General features: G+C 38.8%; 1 protein-coding gene across 13 annotated transcripts in view; it reads left to right on the top strand.

The window, feature by feature from the left end:
- CNTRL (centriolin) overlaps nucleotides 1–19,412 on the top strand; it is a 106,214-nt gene that overhangs the window by 45,958 nt on the left and 40,844 nt on the right. For 9 of the 13 annotated variants that reach the window (XM_023544982.2, XM_023544984.2, XM_023544983.2 and 6 more), the window contains 7 exons: nucleotides 1,850–2,026; nucleotides 6,402–6,536; nucleotides 10,597–10,742; nucleotides 15,977–16,184; nucleotides 16,671–16,850; nucleotides 18,299–18,478; nucleotides 19,258–19,374. In XM_023544982.2, the coding sequence (XP_023400750.2) occupies nucleotides 1,850–2,026; nucleotides 6,402–6,536; nucleotides 10,597–10,742; nucleotides 15,977–16,184; nucleotides 16,671–16,850; nucleotides 18,299–18,478; nucleotides 19,258–19,374 (1,143 nt within the window). Of the gene's footprint in view, nucleotides 1–1,609; nucleotides 1,635–1,849; nucleotides 2,027–6,401; nucleotides 6,537–10,596; nucleotides 10,743–11,655; nucleotides 11,739–15,976; nucleotides 16,270–16,670; nucleotides 16,851–18,298; nucleotides 18,479–19,257; nucleotides 19,375–19,412 lie in introns of those variants that run through there. The other 4 variants (XM_064291505.1, XM_064291506.1, XM_064291508.1 and 1 more) reach the window with 4 other exon arrangements.

The following is a 19,412-nucleotide window of genomic DNA, read 5'->3' as shown; positions in this document are numbered from 1 at the left end:
TACCCTTCTATGTGAGTTGGAGTCAGCTCGATGGCAAGGGTTTTTTTTATACTTGACTTATGGCCCATTCATGTGGAGACTCCATGTGCTGTTTCAGTTGTTTGGCAAACTTTGTCATGCACGAGAACCACGGATTCCCAAACCTCATCCTAGATAACGCTGGCTCTGAAAATCTGAAATAATATTTTTTGATATTACGAAGTTTCTCAGTAATACAAAAAAATAGTATTTAACACCTTGTACCTACATTTTTTACCTACAACGGAAACCCTGGTGGCATAGTGGTTAAGTGCTACGGCTGCTGACCAAAGGGTCAGCAGTTTGAATCTGCCAGGCGCTCCTGGGAAACTATGGGGCAGTTCTACTCTGTCTTATAGGGTCGCTATGAGTCAGAATCGACTTGACAGCACTGGGTTTTTTTGGTGTACCCACAACCTAGCTTAAGAAATAAAATACTGAGGATATATTTGAAACTCTGTGTGTGCCCCTTTCCAGTGGTAGCAAAGGCATGAGTGTAATTACCATTTCCCTACATCTCTATTCTTTTATTGTATATGTATCCATCCTTAAGCCATAAGTGTTCTGCATGATTTTACAGTTTATTTAAAAGGTATCGTAGTGTACATGTTCTTTGGCTATACCTTTTCTTCATATTTGTTTTTGAGAATTATATACATACACATAGCTCCAGTGTACTTATCTTTATTGATTTATGTAGTATTCTATTATATGTACATACAAATTTATTATTTATTCATTCTCCTCTTGGGGGACATTCAGGTGTTTTCCAGTCTTACGCTATTACAAATAACCCTGGGAGTAACCTCCTGGTACACATCTTGGCCATGGGGACTATATCAGAAGTGAACTGTAATTCAGAGAGGATAAGCATCCTCAGCTCCACTAGATATTGTCAAATTACTGTCCGTAATGATTCTATCCATTTCTCTTCCCACCAACAGTGTGGGGGCTACCGTTACAGTACGTCCTTCCCAACATCTTAGTGTTTTCCAACTTTTATTTTTAGGCTTTTATTTTGAAATAATTCCAAACTTACAGAAGAGTTGCAAGAATAACACAAATAACTCACATATACCCTTCACCCAGATTCACCAATTAACATTTTGCCACATTTGCTTTATCACACTCATATATATACATGATTTTACATAATTTTCCTGATCTATTTGATAATTAGTTATAGGCATATGCTCCTTTGCCTCTAAATATTTCGTGTTTTAACATAAATTACAGAGTAGTTATCAAATTCAAGAAATTTAACATTTTGTCGATGTTAAATTCGTGTTTGCCAATCTACTTAGTTTGAAATGGTCTTTTTTCCCCCATCTTTTTATAAAAGTATTTACATTTACAGAAAAGTTGAAAGAGTAGTTCGGTGAACATCTGTGTGTCCTCCAATTTACTAAAACTTTTATCTCCAGTTCCTCATCTGTAAAATGGGGATAATAGTACCTTGCCTTGCACCGTTATTGTGATAATTTGATAACATAATAAGTTTGAAAACAGTTCAATATCTGACAGAAAATAAGCCCTTAAATTTTATCTTCCCTTTCTTTTTTGTCTTCCCTTTCCCTTCTTATATATCCAGATTCATTTAAAGAATCACACAACAGGTTGGTAGCTTTCTGATTTTTCCGATGACATTTAGTCAGAGTTTTGTTTTCCCAGCCTGAGGCTTCAGCATATAGCTAATGAAAACTTTCTGTGCCAGAGCAGCAATGGTTGACCAGCTTTGGTTTATACTGCTCGGGTTACTTATAATGACTTGCAGATGCTTTAAGCAGGCAGTGAGGGTTCCATAGTTAAAACATACACTGAATCTTTCCAGGAGCTTGCAGAACTAGAAACTGCCCTCCAGGAGCAGCATGAGATAAATGTATCTCTGCAGCAGACCCAGGGAGATCTCAGCGCCTATGAGGCTGAGCTAGAGGCCCAGCTAAGAATGAAGGATGCTGAGGCCAGCCAGCTCAAGGAAGAGTTGGAAAGACTAACAAGACTTAGCCAGGTAAGTAGGAGCAAAAAGTCATCTCAGAAATAACCTTAAGAAATCAGCCTTTTTTCAGTTATATCTTAAGATTGAACACACTTGTTTCATATATAGAGAATGAGTGAGTCCTGGTGGTGCAGACAGTTAAGTGCTAGGCTGCTAACTGAAAAGTTGGCAGTTCGAAGCTCCGTGGGGGGAAGACTTGGCAATCTTCTTTCTTAAAGATTACAGCCAAGAAAACCCTGTGGAACAGTTCTACTCTGTCACATGGGGTTGCTATGAGTTGAAGTTGACTCAACAGCACCTAACAGCAACTATATGAGTACGTGTGTGTGTGTGTGTGTATATACACACACACATACACATATATATACATATGTATCTATGTATATATGTATGTATATGTGTGTATGTATACACACATACACACACACACACACACGTGAAGGGCACATTTGTGGAGTCAGATAATCTGAGTTCAGATACTATCCCTGTGTGAACTTGAGCAGATCACTTCATGGTACCGAGCCTGTTTCTCCTCTTTAAAGTGGATTTTGGTAAGGTTAAGTGAGTTATTAGCTACGAAAGCATTAGCAGTTGATAATCAGTAAGTTGTAGTCATTCTCAGAATAGCTTTAAAAAACTTCTTTTAAGTTGATGTTAAATTTTATCTTGCTATTTTCTATTATGGTTGAATGAAATATTCACTAATATAAATTACACTTTGTTGAGTAACAACCCAGCGGCATCTGGACCCAAGGTCGGCCCTGTCTCCAAGAGACCAAAGAAAGACTATGGAACCAGCAGTTGGAACATATGGTTTATTAGGGGAACTTATGTACAGGACGGTCCAAGGCAGTGGCTGGACCAGTGTAGCACTCCACTACCACCTAGCAGGGGATGCAAACTTATATACCGTTCTAGCTGGGGCTAAGACTTACTGTTTTTCCTCCCAAGTCCTTGAGCAGCCAGCATTCCCAGGGACTTCATGTCCAGACGCAGATGTTTTCGTCCTCTTGCTAAGGTGTTCCTCGGCCTTGGCTGCCTACCCAGTCACACCACTCCCAGCATTGTGCCTTAGCCTGTGTTCATTCCTAGCATACTTTGGGGAAGAGCAAAGCTGACCATATTAGGAGGGGATGCATATAGCTGAATAGCATTACCCTACACACTTGCAAGTTAGAAAAATAGTTACTCATCCAATAAATAATTATTGATCAATCACAGAGGGCCAGGTGCTGTGGATTCTGCGGGGAACAGTATACCCATGGTTACTGTCCTTGTGGACCTGACAGTTCTGTAGGTAAAAGCTACCAGAAAAGTAGAGGATGAATATTCTACACAGAGAGGCAAGGAAAATGAGCATAGTGTATTTGAGATGCTAAAAGGATGGCTCCAGTATGCCAGGAGCAAGGAGAGTGGGAAAAGAGGGTGGGAGAGAGAAAGGCTGGAGAGGTGGGGAAAGGCCAGATCCTGAGTGGCCATTAAGGTCATATTAAGGATTCTGTTTTTATTCTAAGTATAGAGGGAATGTTTCAAGCAGGGAAATGACATAATAAAACTTCTGCTTTTGAAAAGATTACTGTGGTTGCTGAGTGGAGAATGGGTTGGAGAGGAGTAAGACTGAGTCCAGGAAGGTCTGTTTAGAAGATCGTACAATGATACAAATAAGAGATAATTGAAGTTTGAACCAGGATGGCTATAGTAGGTAGTCATCAGCGTATAAATGAGAAATTCAACCCATGACGTAAAGAGATCATCCAAGCAGGGTATGTGGAATGCAAAGGAACCTAGGACAGAGCCCTCAACATTATTTAAATGAGGCGAAGAAAAGACAAGGTGCTTACAAAGTAGACCAAAAAGGTAGGATCCGAGAGAGAGAGGAGGGAAAGCAAGAGAATATAGTGTTTTGGATGCCAAAGGAAGAGATTATTTTAAAGAAAGAGTGGTCACCAGAGTCAGGTGCTTTTGAATTTTCTGTCAGAATGAGGGCCGTGAAAGTGCCCGTTGTCCTTAGTGATACATAGATTACTGGTGGTAGCCTTGTCAAGTACAGTGTCTGTGGAGTGGTGGGGATGGAAGCCAGTTTGGAATGGGTTGAGAAGTGAAAAATAGGTAAAGAGATGGAGACAGGTTTGACCTGGAAGGGGAGAAAAGAGGCCAGTAGCTTGAAATGAATATGCAGTTGAAAGAAAATTTGGGTTAAGATGGGAGGGACATGAGCATATTTATAGGCAAAGACAGTTGAAAAGGAAAGGTTGAAGTAATGACATATGGTGCAAGGTCCTGAGAAGATAGAAGGGAATAGAATTGAGAGTTCATGTGGGGAGGTGAGCCTTGAATTGCAAGAACAACTCCTCCATTGTATGAAGAGAGAAGGAGAAAAGGCAGAGTACGAATGTAGGTAAAGTTTGTGGCTTTGGCTGCAAGGAGTTAATGGGTGGCTGTCTGTTGGCTTCTGTTTTCTTTATGAACAGAAGCAAGAACGAGACCATCTGCTGAGGAGGGTGGGTGAGTAGAAGAGAAGGGTGGAGGTTTGAGGGACAAGGAGGAAGATATTGGAGAATATAAGCTAAGTGGACCTAGGTAATATAGTAGGGTTGCTGGGTGCTATTGAGGGCTTGGAGCCATGGGGGCATGGTAGTTAAGAGCTTGGCTGCTAACCAAAAGGTTGACAGTTCATATCCACCAACGGCTCTGGGGCAATTCTGCTGTGGCCTGTAGGGTAGCTATGAGTAGGAATTGACTCGATGGCAATGGGTTTTTTTTTTTTTTAATTGAGGGCTCAGTTGGGGTTGGTGACCGTAAATTTATAGTGGTGCCAATCTGACCAGTGGCATTAAGTTTCTCCTGCAGAGGTAGATAGTCCAGGAACAAGTGCAAGGAAGGAAGATCTTACTGGATACTTCCAAGCAATAGTGCTGAGCAGTTACGATAATGGCTGAAAGAGTGGTTGAAATGATACATCATGGGAAGAGAAAGAAGAGAAAATGCAGTGGGGATTGGAGAGCCTAATGAGGTTGAGATGCATTTCATCAGAATAAGCAGTTATAGCATATTTATCAGATTAAGAATATAATTTTCTTTAGGCTATTAGCCAGATAGGCTGCATCTTCCTCCAGGAAGCCCACTCTGACTTTCCCCTTCTGCCTGCTGAAACACTAGGTTCAGTACACAACTTCAGTTTTTCTGTATGGTAATCATTTCTTTAGATTGTCTCCCCACATAGACTCAGAGCTTGGTGAAGACTCAGATTGTACCTGCTTGTTTCTGTCTTCTCAGTGCCCGGCACATGAGGAAGGCCAATATGTGCTTGTTGGATGGAAATGAAAGAAAAGGTAGTTTGAATACCAGGAATGCATTTGAAAGAGAATTCATATTAGAAAAGGAACTAAAAATAGGCCTAGCTTATCATAGTAGTTATGTTCATTTATATTATCTGGCATCAAGTGATCACTTGCCGGTTGTCAGAATTATATTTCACAAGAGTACTATGTTTTATGAAACTACAGTTGGCAAAATCGAAGTCTGAGAAGATAGGAGGTTGGGGGACAATAATTAAAACGGCACTACAAAATCTTTTTATATGGTATTAAATACATACTTTTAAATAATGGTAAATAAAATTTGTGGATAACATCTTCTTTCAAATAGTCTTTTAATTTCAAGCCAGCCCTTACAAGTTTCAAATGCATCATCCTGTGTACTTCCATTGCCTTTTTTTTTTCTCTCATATGTCTCAACATAATGTATAATAGTTGACTTTTTCACAAGTTCACTTGCTGTCAAAAGTCCAGGACTGCCAGGACTGGTCTTCAGACCACACATTGAGAGTATGTGGCATTACAGAAATCTTTCTCTGATCTCCAGATCTGTGAATCTCGGATTGTTTAACTTTAGGTAATAAAGTCTCTTGTGAAACTTGTTAAATGCAGGTTCCTGAGCCCTACTTTAGAGATTCTGACTCGTTAAGTCTGAGGTAGATTCTAGGCATGTGGGTGTTTAATAGGTACACCAAGCAATTTTGATATAGGAATTTGAGGATCACACCTTAGACAATGCTGGTTTAAGGGAAAGGAGAATAGTAATTGTCGGATTACTCACAGAGCTTTTAAAGATAGGGGCTTGGGCCCAAACCTGGAGATTGAGTTGGTGTGTCTGGGCTGAGCTGATGTTGATGCTTACTTTTCATTAAATATTAATAGTTTAAAAGGGCACGTGAGAAAAAATCTTGGGTTTTTAAATTGGAAGTATGAACATAAAACTGAGTTTTTATTATTATAAAACCATGGTTAGCAAGAGATTATGGGTTTGTGTAAACTTATTTATGCCTTTTTAGATTGTAAATTGTTGCTGTTTCACATTTTTGTATCATTGTTTCCTGTCTCAATAGTTAGAAAAATCAGCCCTACAAGTAGAACTTGAGAAGGAAAGGCAAGCCCTTGAGAATGCCCTTGGAAAAGCCCAGTTCTCGGAAGAAAAGAAGCAAGAAAACAGTGAGCTCTGCATGCAACTTAAACAGCTGCAGGTAGAGATGATATCAGAATATACCCTTACATGAGACACCCAGAGATATTGATGTCTTTAGTCAAGCACTTAATAGCCTGCTCTAACATGTAGTAAGCAACGTGAATAATTAGAAAAAAAGGAATTCTGGCTGGGGCAGCACTATAGCCTCTATTCCCATATGAGACTACCTTCTTAAGGTGAGTAGATAGCTTTTATGTTGTATGATGGTGCAAAAAGATGGAGGCAGGGTCAGTGGTAGGTACAGACTATTACTGTGTAAATTCATGGACCAAAGCAATACTTGGTATTTTTCTTAGAAGCAGATTTTTCCCCAGACTGAGCTAAAATTATCAGATAGGTACATTCTTCTTCCACTGAAACATCTTTGTAATTATCCAGGAATTAAGTAGAATGGATTACATGCAGTAGGATTTCTTAATTATGAACAGTTTTCACAATCCCCTTCTCAAAGAATGCTATGCAGCCATTTTACATTTGTGGGAGTTTTCTCTAGCAGAATATTTTTTTGGCTATTGTCATAATAATCTGCCCAACATGCTGCAGGAGAAAGAGGTGGACGATATTTTCCAGATAATTAAACTCCCTCAAAGCGAACAGGTGCCAGAACAAATGAGTACCTGAATCAACCCTCAGGTGTCCAATCTGTGAGGTGAGCCGCCCGCTCGACTGGCACAGGGTAGCTGTTATACTTCATCAGAGATAAAGGGACAGAGTTTATATGGTTTGGGGGAAGGCTTCCAAAAATCCAGGAAGGGGGTTTATGACAAATAAGACTAAATCATCCAAATTGTCTCCCTTTTTTTCTGACACCGTGAATATTTTTTCCTCAAAGTTCAAGGAAATCTGATAACCCTAGAATTTAATTTTTACTACTGTAAGTTCAACTTTTGAAGCAAATATCATGTACATTTCCCTATTTTTGTGTGAATTGTGTATGTATTGGATCTTCATTAGATTATTTTTAATCTTATGGAAATTTTCAAATAATTAAAAAAGTAGAATAGCCTTTTGAACCCCTGCTTACCTATCGTCCAGCTTAAACAATTATCAGCATTCTGCCATTCTTGTTTCATTTAGCCTACTTTTTTTTTTCCTGGAATATTTTAAAGACAATCTCATATATCTTTATTTCACCCAAAAATACCTCAGTATACATCTCTTACAGAAGAAGGACTAAAATATATTCTTCATCGGCCTTCCCCTCCAAGGTAGAAACTGAAATCAGTGTTCCAGAATGCTGGTCTGTGCTGTGAGACTACCTTAGTGGGAACTAGGTCCTTTGGTTACTTGGGCTACTAACCTACTGCAGTAGAGTGTAAGTTAAACCCGCTATGCATGTATCTTTGTCAGAAATCATTTGGTTGCAGTGAACCAAAACCCACTCACAGTAGCTCAAGGAAGGACACAGCTTGCTAGGAACTAGAGCCGCTTTCTCAGTTTTTCAGGAACTACATGATTTTTATTTCTGCTTCTCTTTCTTTCTCGGCCTCAGTCCTGACCTGACACATCTTTACAGGTCTAGCAGGTACTACATGACATATTTGCTGTACTGGATCTCAGTTTAGATTTTGAACAGAGAGAGAAAACCTGTTTTTTGGCCATTGAGTTGATCAGATCCCCTGTGGCTAGGATTAGATAGTGGTACAAGTAGGCCACCTCCAGGCAGTAGGCAGGGACATTTCACAGGGAAGAGGGCTCCAGATGGGACAGGCACGTAAAAACATGTTAACTACAATTCTAAATTCTTCTTTTTAGGTAACAGTGTTACAAAGAGTTTGAATTAATCACTTGGGTAGAATACATAAAATACTTTAGGAATGCTACAGTTTAGGGAAATTTTTAGCATTTTCTCTTTATTTGAAAGAGGCATTGTCTAAATTTAGTCCTGTGGTCTAGATATGTTTGCTAGTTTGTTATGAGTAAAAATATGCTGGCATATAACAAACACACCCACAGAGAATTACAAACTCTCCTAGAAGCGTCATTATTAGATATTCCATTTTTCAGTTGATTAGCAAATTGAGCTGAATATTATGAAAAAGCGTTTTGCTTTTATTTGAATTATGGACAGTCTCAAGCATATACAAAATAGAGAAAATACTATAATGATAATGAATCATTCACCCAGCTTGGGTGGTATCTTGTCACCCAGCTTCAGCAATTACCAACACATAGCCAATCTTATTTTATTATAAGGCCTTCTGTGCCCCACCCTCACACCTGTTCACACTTCTGAATTATTTTGAAATAAATGCCACACATCTTATTTGTAAATACTGTACTATTGTATATATCTCTAAAAACTAAGGGCTTTTTTTTTTTTTTTTTTGGTCAATTTGACTTTTTTTTTAATTATACTTTAGATGAAGGTTTGTAGAACAAACTAGCTTCTCATTAAACAGTACACACATTATCTTATGACATTGGTTAACAACCCCACGACATGTCAACACTCTGCCTTCTCGACCTTGGGTTCACTACTGCCAGCTTTCCTGTTCCCTCCTGCCTCCTAGTCATTGCCCCTTGGCTGGTGTGCCCCTTTAGTGTTGTTTTGTTTTATGGCCTGTCTAATCTTTGGCTGAAGGGTGAACCTCAGGAGTGACTTCATTACTGAGCTAAAGCGTGTCTGGGAAAAATAAGGACTTTTTGAAAAACTCAAACCACACCCACTGCCATCAAGTCCATCCAACTCCTAGTGCCCTAAAAGGATGGAGTAGAATTTGCCAAGGCTGTAATCTTTACAGAAGTAGACTGCCACATCTTTCTCCCAAGGAGAGGCTAATGGAGTCCAGCCACTGACATTTTGGTTAGCAGCTAAGTGCTTTAACCGCTGCACTGCCAAACCAAAAAACCCAAACCCTTTGCCGTCGAGTTGATTCCAACTCATAGCAACCCTATAGGACAGAGTAGAACTGCCCCATAGGGTTTCCAAGGAGTGGCTAGTGGATTCGAACTGCTGACATTTTGGTTTGCAGCTGTACTCTTAACCACTAAGCCACCAGGGCTCCTTTTTTGAAAAATACATAAACACAATATCATTGTTACACCTTAAAATGATGATAATTCCCTAACAGTCATCATGAGTCAGCATTGACTCGATGGCAATGGGTTTTAATATCAAATACCTTGTTTAGTATTCAAATTTTCCAAATTATTTCATGAATTTTTTACAATTATTTTGTTGGAATCTGGATCCAGATAGGGTCCTCACATTACATTTAGTTGACTTGCCTTGCCTCTTAAGCCTTTTATAATCTCTAGGTTTCCTCTTTTTTTTTTTTTGCTATGTGTTGAAGAAAGCCATGTCTTTGCTCTGTAGAGTTTCTCATATTCTAGATTTTACTGATTGCATCCCAGTCATGTCAGTTAAGATGTTTCTGTGTCATATCTGCAGGCTCATTTAAACTCAGTTTAATTTTACTTTTTTCATGAAGACATGCGTAGATGGTTTTGTATACTTCTTTTTGCATCCCTTCATAAGACATAATGCCTACTTATGTCTTTTATTTTAAGATTGATCAGCAGATTAAGGTAGTCAACTGAGTAGAAAACATTTTTAAAAAATTGGTAAAGGGAGTTAAATAAAACTATCATATGACAAGTAATACAAGCTATGTTTATGTGGGGTTTTTGTTGTTGTTGAGAATATATGCAGCAAAACATACACCAGTTCACCAGTTTCTACAGGTACAATTCAGTGACATTGATTATATTCTTTGAGTTGTACAACCATTCTCACCCTCCTTTTCTGAGTTTTTCATCCCCCATTAACAAAAACTGAATGCCCCCAAGTTTCCTGTCTAATCTTTCAAGTTGCTTTTGTCACTTTGATCCCATATAAAATAGTTCTTAAAGAGCATAATCCTCAAGGCAGACATTTTTTATTAGTTAAGCTAAATTATTAGTTAAGGATTCCTCTATAGAATCCTTGATCAAAATGTTCAATAACGGTCGCCGTGCACCATCCGTTTCTTCTGGCCTCATGGCAAAGGATGTGTGGGTGTGTCTTAAATTTTATTTCGTTAACTTTTATTTCCCCATCTTACCCCCCTCCTTAGGATGACAATAACCTGTTAAAAAAGCAGCTTAAAGATTTCCAAAATCACCTTAATCATGTGGTTAATGGTTTGATTCATCCAGAAGAAGTGGCAGCTCGTGTGGATGAGCTGAGGAGAAAGCTGAAGTCAGGAGCTGGTGAAATGAGGTAAAGGAAAATCAAGCCTTCCAAGTACCGGGGTGTGCCAAGTTGTGAATCTGAAATTCAGTGAGAAATTCACTTTTCCAGTACTGTTAATGAATGATTTCTTTTGTGAGGTTTCCCCTTATGATGTTTCCATGATTGAGATACAAAATTGTTTAATTTGAAATGCCTGTTACTGATTTTCCTTTTTATTTTAAACCTTCTATGCTTTTTGGTATTTTTTAATTTAAAAAAATTAAAGTTTTAAGAATAACTTTTTCTTGAATGTTCACTGTATAAGTTCAGGAAGTAGAGCCATATTATGCATTTTAAACAAAACAAATATCAAAAGAAAACTAAGAAACCCATAGTGAACTTCATACTCCGTAGTGAAAGACTGAGTGGTTTTCCCTTAAGATCAGGAACAAGACAAGGCAGCCTGCTTTTACCACTGCTATTCCACATTGTACTGGAGGTTCTAGGTAGAACAGTTAAGCAAGAGAAATAATCGGAAAGGAAGATGCAAAAATATCTCATTTCACAGATGATCTTACGTATTAAAAATCCCAAAGAACCCACAAGCTACTAGAGCTAATAGTCAAATTCAGCGAAGTGACTGGGTATAAGGTAAACAAAACAAAAATCAGTTGTTTCTATACACCAGCAGTGAAGAATCTGAAAAGAAAATTAAGAAAACAATTCTATTTACATTAGCATCTAAGAGATAAAATACCTAGGAATAAATTTAACCAGTCAGATGAAAAACTTGTACACTAAAAGCTATAAAATATGGCTGAAAGAAATCAAAGAAGACCTAAATAAATGGAAAGACATATCGTGTTTCTGGATTAGAAGACTTAATATTGTTAAGATGTCAGTACTAACCAATCTCAGATTTAACACAATCCCTATGAAAATTCCAATGTCTTTTTTGCAGAAATGGAAATGCCAGTCCTCAAATTCACATGGAATTGCCAGTGGCCCCAAATAGTCAAAACAGTCTTGGAAAAACAGAACAAAGTAGGAGGACTCATACTTCTTGATTTAAAAATGTACTACAAAGCTACAGTATCAAAACAGTGTGGTATTAGGCCTGTTATGTTCTAACACAATTAAAATTGATTTATCTTTATGTAGCATTGACCCTTTAAACTTAATCAGTGTCCCTACTTATCTCTGTAAATGTCCCTGTATTGAAGGCTACTCTTTTGATACTGCTATAGATAAAGTAACTTTCTTATTACTAATTTAAAAAACAAAAGTGTGATATTAGTGTAAGGATAGACATATAGACCAATAGAGTAGCATTGAGAGTCTAGAAATGATGTATCTATGGCTAACTGATTTTCAACAAGGATGCCAAGTCCATTCAGTGGGGAAAGAATCTCTTCAACAAACAGTCGTGGGACAACTGGATTTCCACACACAAAAGAATGAAGTTGGATCCATAGCTCACATGATATTAAAAATAAATAAGTAAATAAAATGGATTCAAGGACTAAGAACTAAACCCATAGAAATCTCAACATAAAACGGGCAAAGTTTCAAGGCATTGTTTTTGACAATGGATTCTTAGTTATGACAGCAAAAGCACAAGCAACAAAGAAAAATAAATAAATAAATAGGACTGTATCACAATTTTCTAAAAAAAAGCTTTTATACATCAAAGGACACAATCAAGAAAGTGAAGGCAACATATAATCTGGGAGAAATATTTGGTTACTGTATACCTGATAAACCAAAAAAAAAAACCAAACCCAGTGCCGTCAAGTCAATTCCGACTCATAGCGACCTTGTAGAACAGAGTAGAACTGCCCCATAGAGCTTCCAAGGAGCGCCTGGCAGATTTGAAGTGCTGACCCTTTGGTTAGCAGCCGTAGCACTTAACCACTACGCCGCCAGGGTTTCTGTATACCTGATAAGAGTTTAATATCCAGAATATATAAAGAACTCCTACAAGTCAACAATAAAAAGACCCAAATAAACAATGGACCAATGGAGAGGGAGGGGAGATCACTGTCTAGATAGTAGACACTTGTTATTTTTGGTGATGAGAAAGGCAATACTGAATGTGGGTGAAGTGTGCACTGCTTGACCGAGGTAAATGATGACATTAAGAAGTATACAAGAATAAGGGATGTTTTTAGTAACTGCTAAAACATATACAATTTTGCAGCAACAGCAATAACAACCAGAAAATATGTGTGTGGTTACATGGGTAAATAGGTATGTATATATGTGTATTAAAAAAAAAAAAAAACCGTTGCTGTCAAGTTGATTCCGAGATGTATCTGTAGGTATATGTATATACGTGGAAGGGTGTGCTGCATATATATTCATATATATAATAAAGCACATTGTGGGCATGGCTATGGGTACTTCCTAGAGGTAACCAAACACCTTGTGAGATTGGTTTACTGGGCTCGAAGGCTTAGGACCATGGTCTCATGGGACAACTTGGTCAATTGGCATAATATAGTTCATAAGGGTTATGTTCTGTGTTCCAGCCTGGGGTCTTAAAAGTTTGTGAGTGGCCATCTAAGATACAAATATTGGTGTCTACTTGTCTGGAGCAAAAGAGAAAGAAGGAAACCAAAAAGTCAAAGAAGAAACTAGTCTACGGGACTGATAGTCTACACAAATCACGGCCTCATCTAACCTGAGACCAGAGGAACTAGATGGTGCATGGCTACCACTACCAACCATTTTGACCAGGGACACAATAGATGGTTCTGGATAGAATGGGAGAAAGATGTAGAACAAAACTCAAAATCTTAAAAAAGGCCAATTTTACTGGATTGTTTGAAACTAGAGGAACCCCAAAAACCATTGCCCTGAGATACCCTTTAGACTTTGAACTGAAACCACTCCTGGAGGTCACCTTTCAGCTAAATAACAGATTGGCTCATGAGATAAACTATCACCAGTGAGTACTGTGCTGCTTTAAAAAAATCATCTCTGTGAGACCATACAGTTCAACAGTTACCACAAAGCAAAGATGAGACAGTAAAGGCGGGGCCAGGGAAACTAGATTAATGAAAATGGAAAAACCAGAATGGAAATATTGAGAATGTTGACACATGAAAAATGTCACTGAACAATATATGTATCTAGATTGTTAAAAGAAAACCTAATTTGCTGTGTAAACTATAACCAAAAACATGGTAAAACATTACTTAAAAAATGGGCAAAGGACTTGAATAGATATTTCAGGTTTATGTTCTACATCCTAGTTTGATGAGTAGTGTCTGGGGTCTTAAAAGTTTGCAAGTGGCCATCTAAGATACAATGATTGGTCTCTACTTGTCTGGAGCGAAAGAGAAAAAAGAAGAGTCAAAGATGAAACTAGTCTAGAGGACTAGTAGTCTACATGAGCCAGTAAGCACATGAAAAGATGTTTAACGTCATTAGGGAAATGCTAAACAAAACAACTGTGAGATAGCAGTTCACTCCCACTGGAATGGCTATTCAGGGAGCCCCGGTGTCACAATGGTTAAGCCCTTGGCTAACCAAAAGATCAGTGGTTCGAAACCATCAATGGCTTCGCCAGAGAAAACATCCGGTGATCTGCTCCCATAAAGATTACAGCCTGGGAAACCCTATTTCTCCTCTGTCATAAAGGGTCGCTACGAGTCAGAATCGACTCAAAGGCACAAGACAACAGCAGGATGGCTATTATCAGAAAATGAAAAATAACGAGTGTTGATGAGGATGTGGAGAAATTGAAACCCTTGTCCATTGCTGGGAGGAATGTAAACTTGTACAATGTCTGTGAAAACAGTTTGGCAGTTCCTCAGAAAGTTAAACAGAGTTACCATATGAGTTATCAGCATTTCCACTCCTAGGCATATACCCAAAAGACCTGAAAGCAGGGGCTCAAACAGATGCTTGCCGCATTATTCATAATAGTCAAAAGGTGGAAACAACCCAAGTGTCCATCATCAGATGAATGGATAAACAAAGTATAGTATACCCATACAATGGAACATTATTCAGCCATGAAGAGAAATGAAGTTCTGATGTATGCTGCAATGCGCATGAACCTTGAAAACATTATGTTAAGTGAAATAAATCAAACACAAAAGGAAACATAGTGTATGATCCCATTTATATGAAATACTTAAAATAGGCAAATGCATAGAGACCAAAGTTTATAAGTGGTTACCAGGGGCTGGGGGGGGGCGCTAATGGGGAGTTATTTTTCACGAGGTACGGAGTTTCTATTTGGAGTGATGAAAAACTTTTGGAAATAGTGGTAATGTTGCTCAACATGGGCAACGGAATTAATATCGCTGAACTGAATAGTTAAAAATGGGTACAATGGCAAGATTTTTGTTACATATATTTTTATCACAATAAAACTTAAAAAAGGAAGAAGGGCCCAGGGATCAGATTGCTTGGTCCTTTCCTGGGCAAAGCTCACTGCTCTCCATGGCTCTTCAGGCATCCATAGCACCTGATACCTAACAGGCAGGAAAGTAAAATCTTTGCAAATTTGGTAGTTTTAACAGTATGACCAGATGGTGACTGCCTACCACCAACTGCTCTGACAGGGAACGTAATAGAAGGGTCCCAGAGAGCTAGAGAAAAATTGTAGAACAGAATTCTAACTCATCAAAAAGACCATAGTTACTGGCCTGACAGAGACTGGAGAAACCCCGTGAGTATGGCCCCCACACACCCTCTTAGCTCAGTAATGAAGTCACTCCAGAGGTTCACCTTTTAGCCAAAGATTAGACAGACCCATAGGACAAAACAACACTAAAGGGGCACACCAGCCCAAGGGCAAGGACTAAAAGGTAGCAGGGGACAGGAGAGCTGGTAATAGGGAAGCCAAGGTCGAAAAGGGAGAGTACTGACATGTCGTGGGGTTGTTAACCAATGTCATAAAACAATGTATGTACTAACTGTTTAATGAGAAGCTAGTTTGTTCTGTAAACCTTCATCTAAAATACAGTAAAATAAAAAAGTTGGTAGTTTAAAAAAGCCAGAGATAGTTTTAAATATATGAAATGCACATTCATCCTTTGAGCAAACATCGTTAGCCTGATATGTACCTGCGTTTTCAGGATGGCAGTAGTCATTTGATAAAATAATGATTTGTACTTAGGAGCTGCTCAGTAAATTGTTGTGAATTGACATCAGTCCCATGCCACACAGTTCTTTTTACTCTTGTACTAATGTTAACAGCATGTTTAATCTAGCATCAAAATTAAAATGGCACATTTATACCATCTTTTTTTTTTCTCACTTGCCAGAATCAACAGTCCTTCAGATGTCTTAGGGAAAAGCCTTGCCAATTTACATAAAGAATTCAGTGAAGTTCTTGCACACTCCGAATGGGAAAGAGAGGAAGCACAAGTTAGAGAGAGAAAACTCCAAGAAGAAATGGCTCTGCAACAAGAGAAACTGGCAAATGGACAAGAAGAGTTCAGGCAGGCCTGTGAGAGAGCCCTTGAAGCAAGAGTAAGAAAAGGGCAAGAGGCAGCTGGAGGGAACTGTTCGGCAAATATTAATGCTTTTCAGCAAATTACAATGCTTCCTTTCTCATGTAAATACAATGTAACCTGTTGTTATTTTCACTCATAACAAGTCAAGCTGGGTGTGACAGAAATTCAACCCTGAATATGGTTACTGATGTCAAAGTCAGGCTCGTTTGTGACACAGTTTTCCTTATTTTGGAATGAGTGAGAGATGTTCATAACATGTAGGTTAATAATACCACATTGCTAGAGTATGGTATGGTGCCAGAATCCTATTTTTTATGTAATGAATTTAATGATCTGGCAAACATTAAAATGGATCCTAGGGCACATTCTAGATGAAACCATCTCCAATAACTAATTAATCCAAAATTATGTTATATTCTTTAGTAATGAAATATAATTATCTAAAAAGTTTGGGAAACATATTTTGCTTAAAAATCATCTTTGAAACTTGGTTTCTTCACAGATTAGTTTTGATAAGAGGCAACATGAAGCAAGAATCCAGCAGTTAGAGAATGAAATTCACTATTTGCAAGAAAATCTAAAAAGTATGGAGGAAATCCAAGGCCTTACAGATCTCCAACTTCAGGAAGCTGATGAAGAAAAGGAGAGAATTCTGGCCCAACTCCAAGAGTTAGAGAAAAAGGTAGGGAAGACTAGGAAAGTGAGACACAGAAGTATATGCTGATTGGCTTCTGCCTGTAAGGCCCACCAGTTTGGTGTCAGCTCAGAGGGGTGTGATCCATGGGAGCCTCTGACTGCATTGTAGATGATAATATGTTACTTCATAGATAAAGACCAAAATTCTTAAGTCTATGAGGCCCTCCATCATTTGCCTCTTTTTACCTGTCTCCTTTTCTCACTGTGCTCCTTATCCCTTTCATGACTCATAGGTCATCCCACCCACTTTTTCTGGCTCTCAGGTGTCTTGGGACTCTACTTTTCCCACGAAAAATATTTGCTGTCCTTCACTGGGAATTTGTGTAATGATGAAAGGCAAAAGAAACATTCAATGAAGCAAAATAGCTGGAGTATCAGCCTTAAATGTGAGCTAGTGCATCAAGGAAGTGTAATTGGGTAAAAATTTTGTCTCTTTTGGCTTTTGTACAGCTAGATAAGCCTTGTAAGCGCCTTTATGGTTGCCTTGTAATAGTTAGGGAGCCCTGGTGAGTTTGTTTTTTTGTGTGTTGCAATACATCCTGCCACCAAAGATCAGTAGGACAGACAGGCAGCCACCAATCCTGGCACCTGAGAACCCTTCAAGGTTTGTGGGACCCATGTATTCCCAAATAATAATCTTAAAAATCTATATTACCAGCTAAAAATATAAACACATTCCGTGACTTGGCATGCTTCCATTAATGAAAGCATATGGTATCAAAAAGAAAAAAAAGAAAAAATTCAAAGCAGAAAATAATAGGATCTTGAAAGCGTATTTCAGTTCCTTAAAAATGCCAAGTTCTTTCTTCCTCCTGTCCTCTCACATGCCATTCTTTCACCTGAACCATTTTCCTTCACTGTTCTTCTCCTTGACTGTCCCCTTTCCCACCAATCTAGGTCTCCCCTGCAATTGTCTCAAATAGTACACTGTTCTGTCCATTTATAGTACTAATCATAATTTTAATTTTACTTTATTTGTTAATTGTTTCTGTCATAAGCCGTAAGCTCTTGGAGGACAGCAGCCAAGACTGTTTTGTTTGTCACCATATGCCCAGTACCTGACTCAGTGATTCCCAGCATCTGATCTATCAGAGGGGACAAGAAATGTTTATCTAGTAAATAAACAAATTATGATCACTGAGATTCATGCCTGGGAAGACTGATTTAATTCCAAGCTTATCATGCAGTTTTGAGATATTTTTAATTATTTATTTGTTCAGCAAGTATTTATGGAGCACCTACTGTGTACCAGGCATGGTCTAAGTATGGGGCATGCAGCAGTGAACAGAGCCCCTCTCCTCATGGAACGTAGATCTAACAGACTTCACTGAGGGGAAATGTGAGCAGAGTGCTTTTCCTTCTCACAATTTGGCTCTTTTTAATTCACTTCTGCCAAATGACTCACCTGTTTAATTAATGCTTCTTTTATTTTAGAAGAAACTCGAAGATGCCAGATCCCAGGAGCAGTTTCTTGGTTTAGATAAAGAGTTGAAGAAACTAAAGAAAGCTGTGGCAACCTCTGATAAGCTAGCCACAGCTGAGCTCACCATTGCCAAAGACCAGCTTAAGTCCCTTCATGGAACTGTTATGAAAATTAACCAGGACCGAGCAGAGGTGAGTCCTGCAGGTAGAGAACAAGTTTCCACCAGTCATGCTGCTGTCAAAAAAATATAGCAACTTGATTATTGATCTCTTGTTATAGACTTTGATCGTTCTATAAGCCACTGTAAAGTTGTTGGTTTCTCTTAAGACCTAAAGATTGTATTTTCCTCATCACAACCCCCAAGACTTTATTTTGTGCCACCATTGGCCCTGTACTCTGTTGTGTCCTGAAAGGAATCATCAAGTGAAACATCCTGTCCCTCCCTGAAGGGATTTGTGATCTGCTTAGGAAGGTAGCCTTCGATACACACCTGGACAAGGATTTTGAAGGCTTATCATATAATCCCTCTGAACTTCAAGTTTTTCATCTCCCGCAGTCAGATGATAATGTGTTGCCTCATAGGGCTCTTCTGACTCCTGACTGAGATCACGTCTGTTACGGTGCTTTATAGGATACAAATGCTAATGAGATTAAGGTAGTAGATCACAGGTGAGAAAATCTAATGATGAGAGTGACACTAGTCATGGAAGATAATAGAACAGTGAGGCAAACACTAGCCCATGCATTTTTGATGCAGCACTCCTTCCATTTGGCCCCCATAGTGGGTGCAGAGGTGGCTTCTGTGTAATGGCAGCAACACATGAGAAGGTGAGACTTGGTGCCACATGTCCATGGGACAGCCAGACAGGTGATCTGGTTAAAGGAGAAGAATCAATCTGAAAGAAAGAAAGAGATCAAGAAGACAACCTGTGATGGCAGTGATGCCTTTTTCGTGCCTCTGTCCCAGCAGGAATTGCAGGAAGCCGAGAGGTTCAGCAGAAAGGCAGCACGTGCAGCCAGGGATCTGACCCGAGCAGAAGCAGAGATTGAACTCCTACAGAATCTTCTCAGGGACAAAGAGGATCAGGTCAGTATTGGTACCTCAAGACCTTTTCATTACTGGGT

Source organism: Loxodonta africana, chromosome 9 (genome assembly GCF_030014295.1).
Source record: "Loxodonta africana isolate mLoxAfr1 chromosome 9, mLoxAfr1.hap2, whole genome shotgun sequence".
NCBI lineage: Eukaryota > Metazoa > Chordata > Mammalia > Proboscidea > Elephantidae > Loxodonta > Loxodonta africana.
Note: the sequence above shows the minus strand (reverse complement) of the source record. Positions and strands in the feature narration are given on the sequence as shown.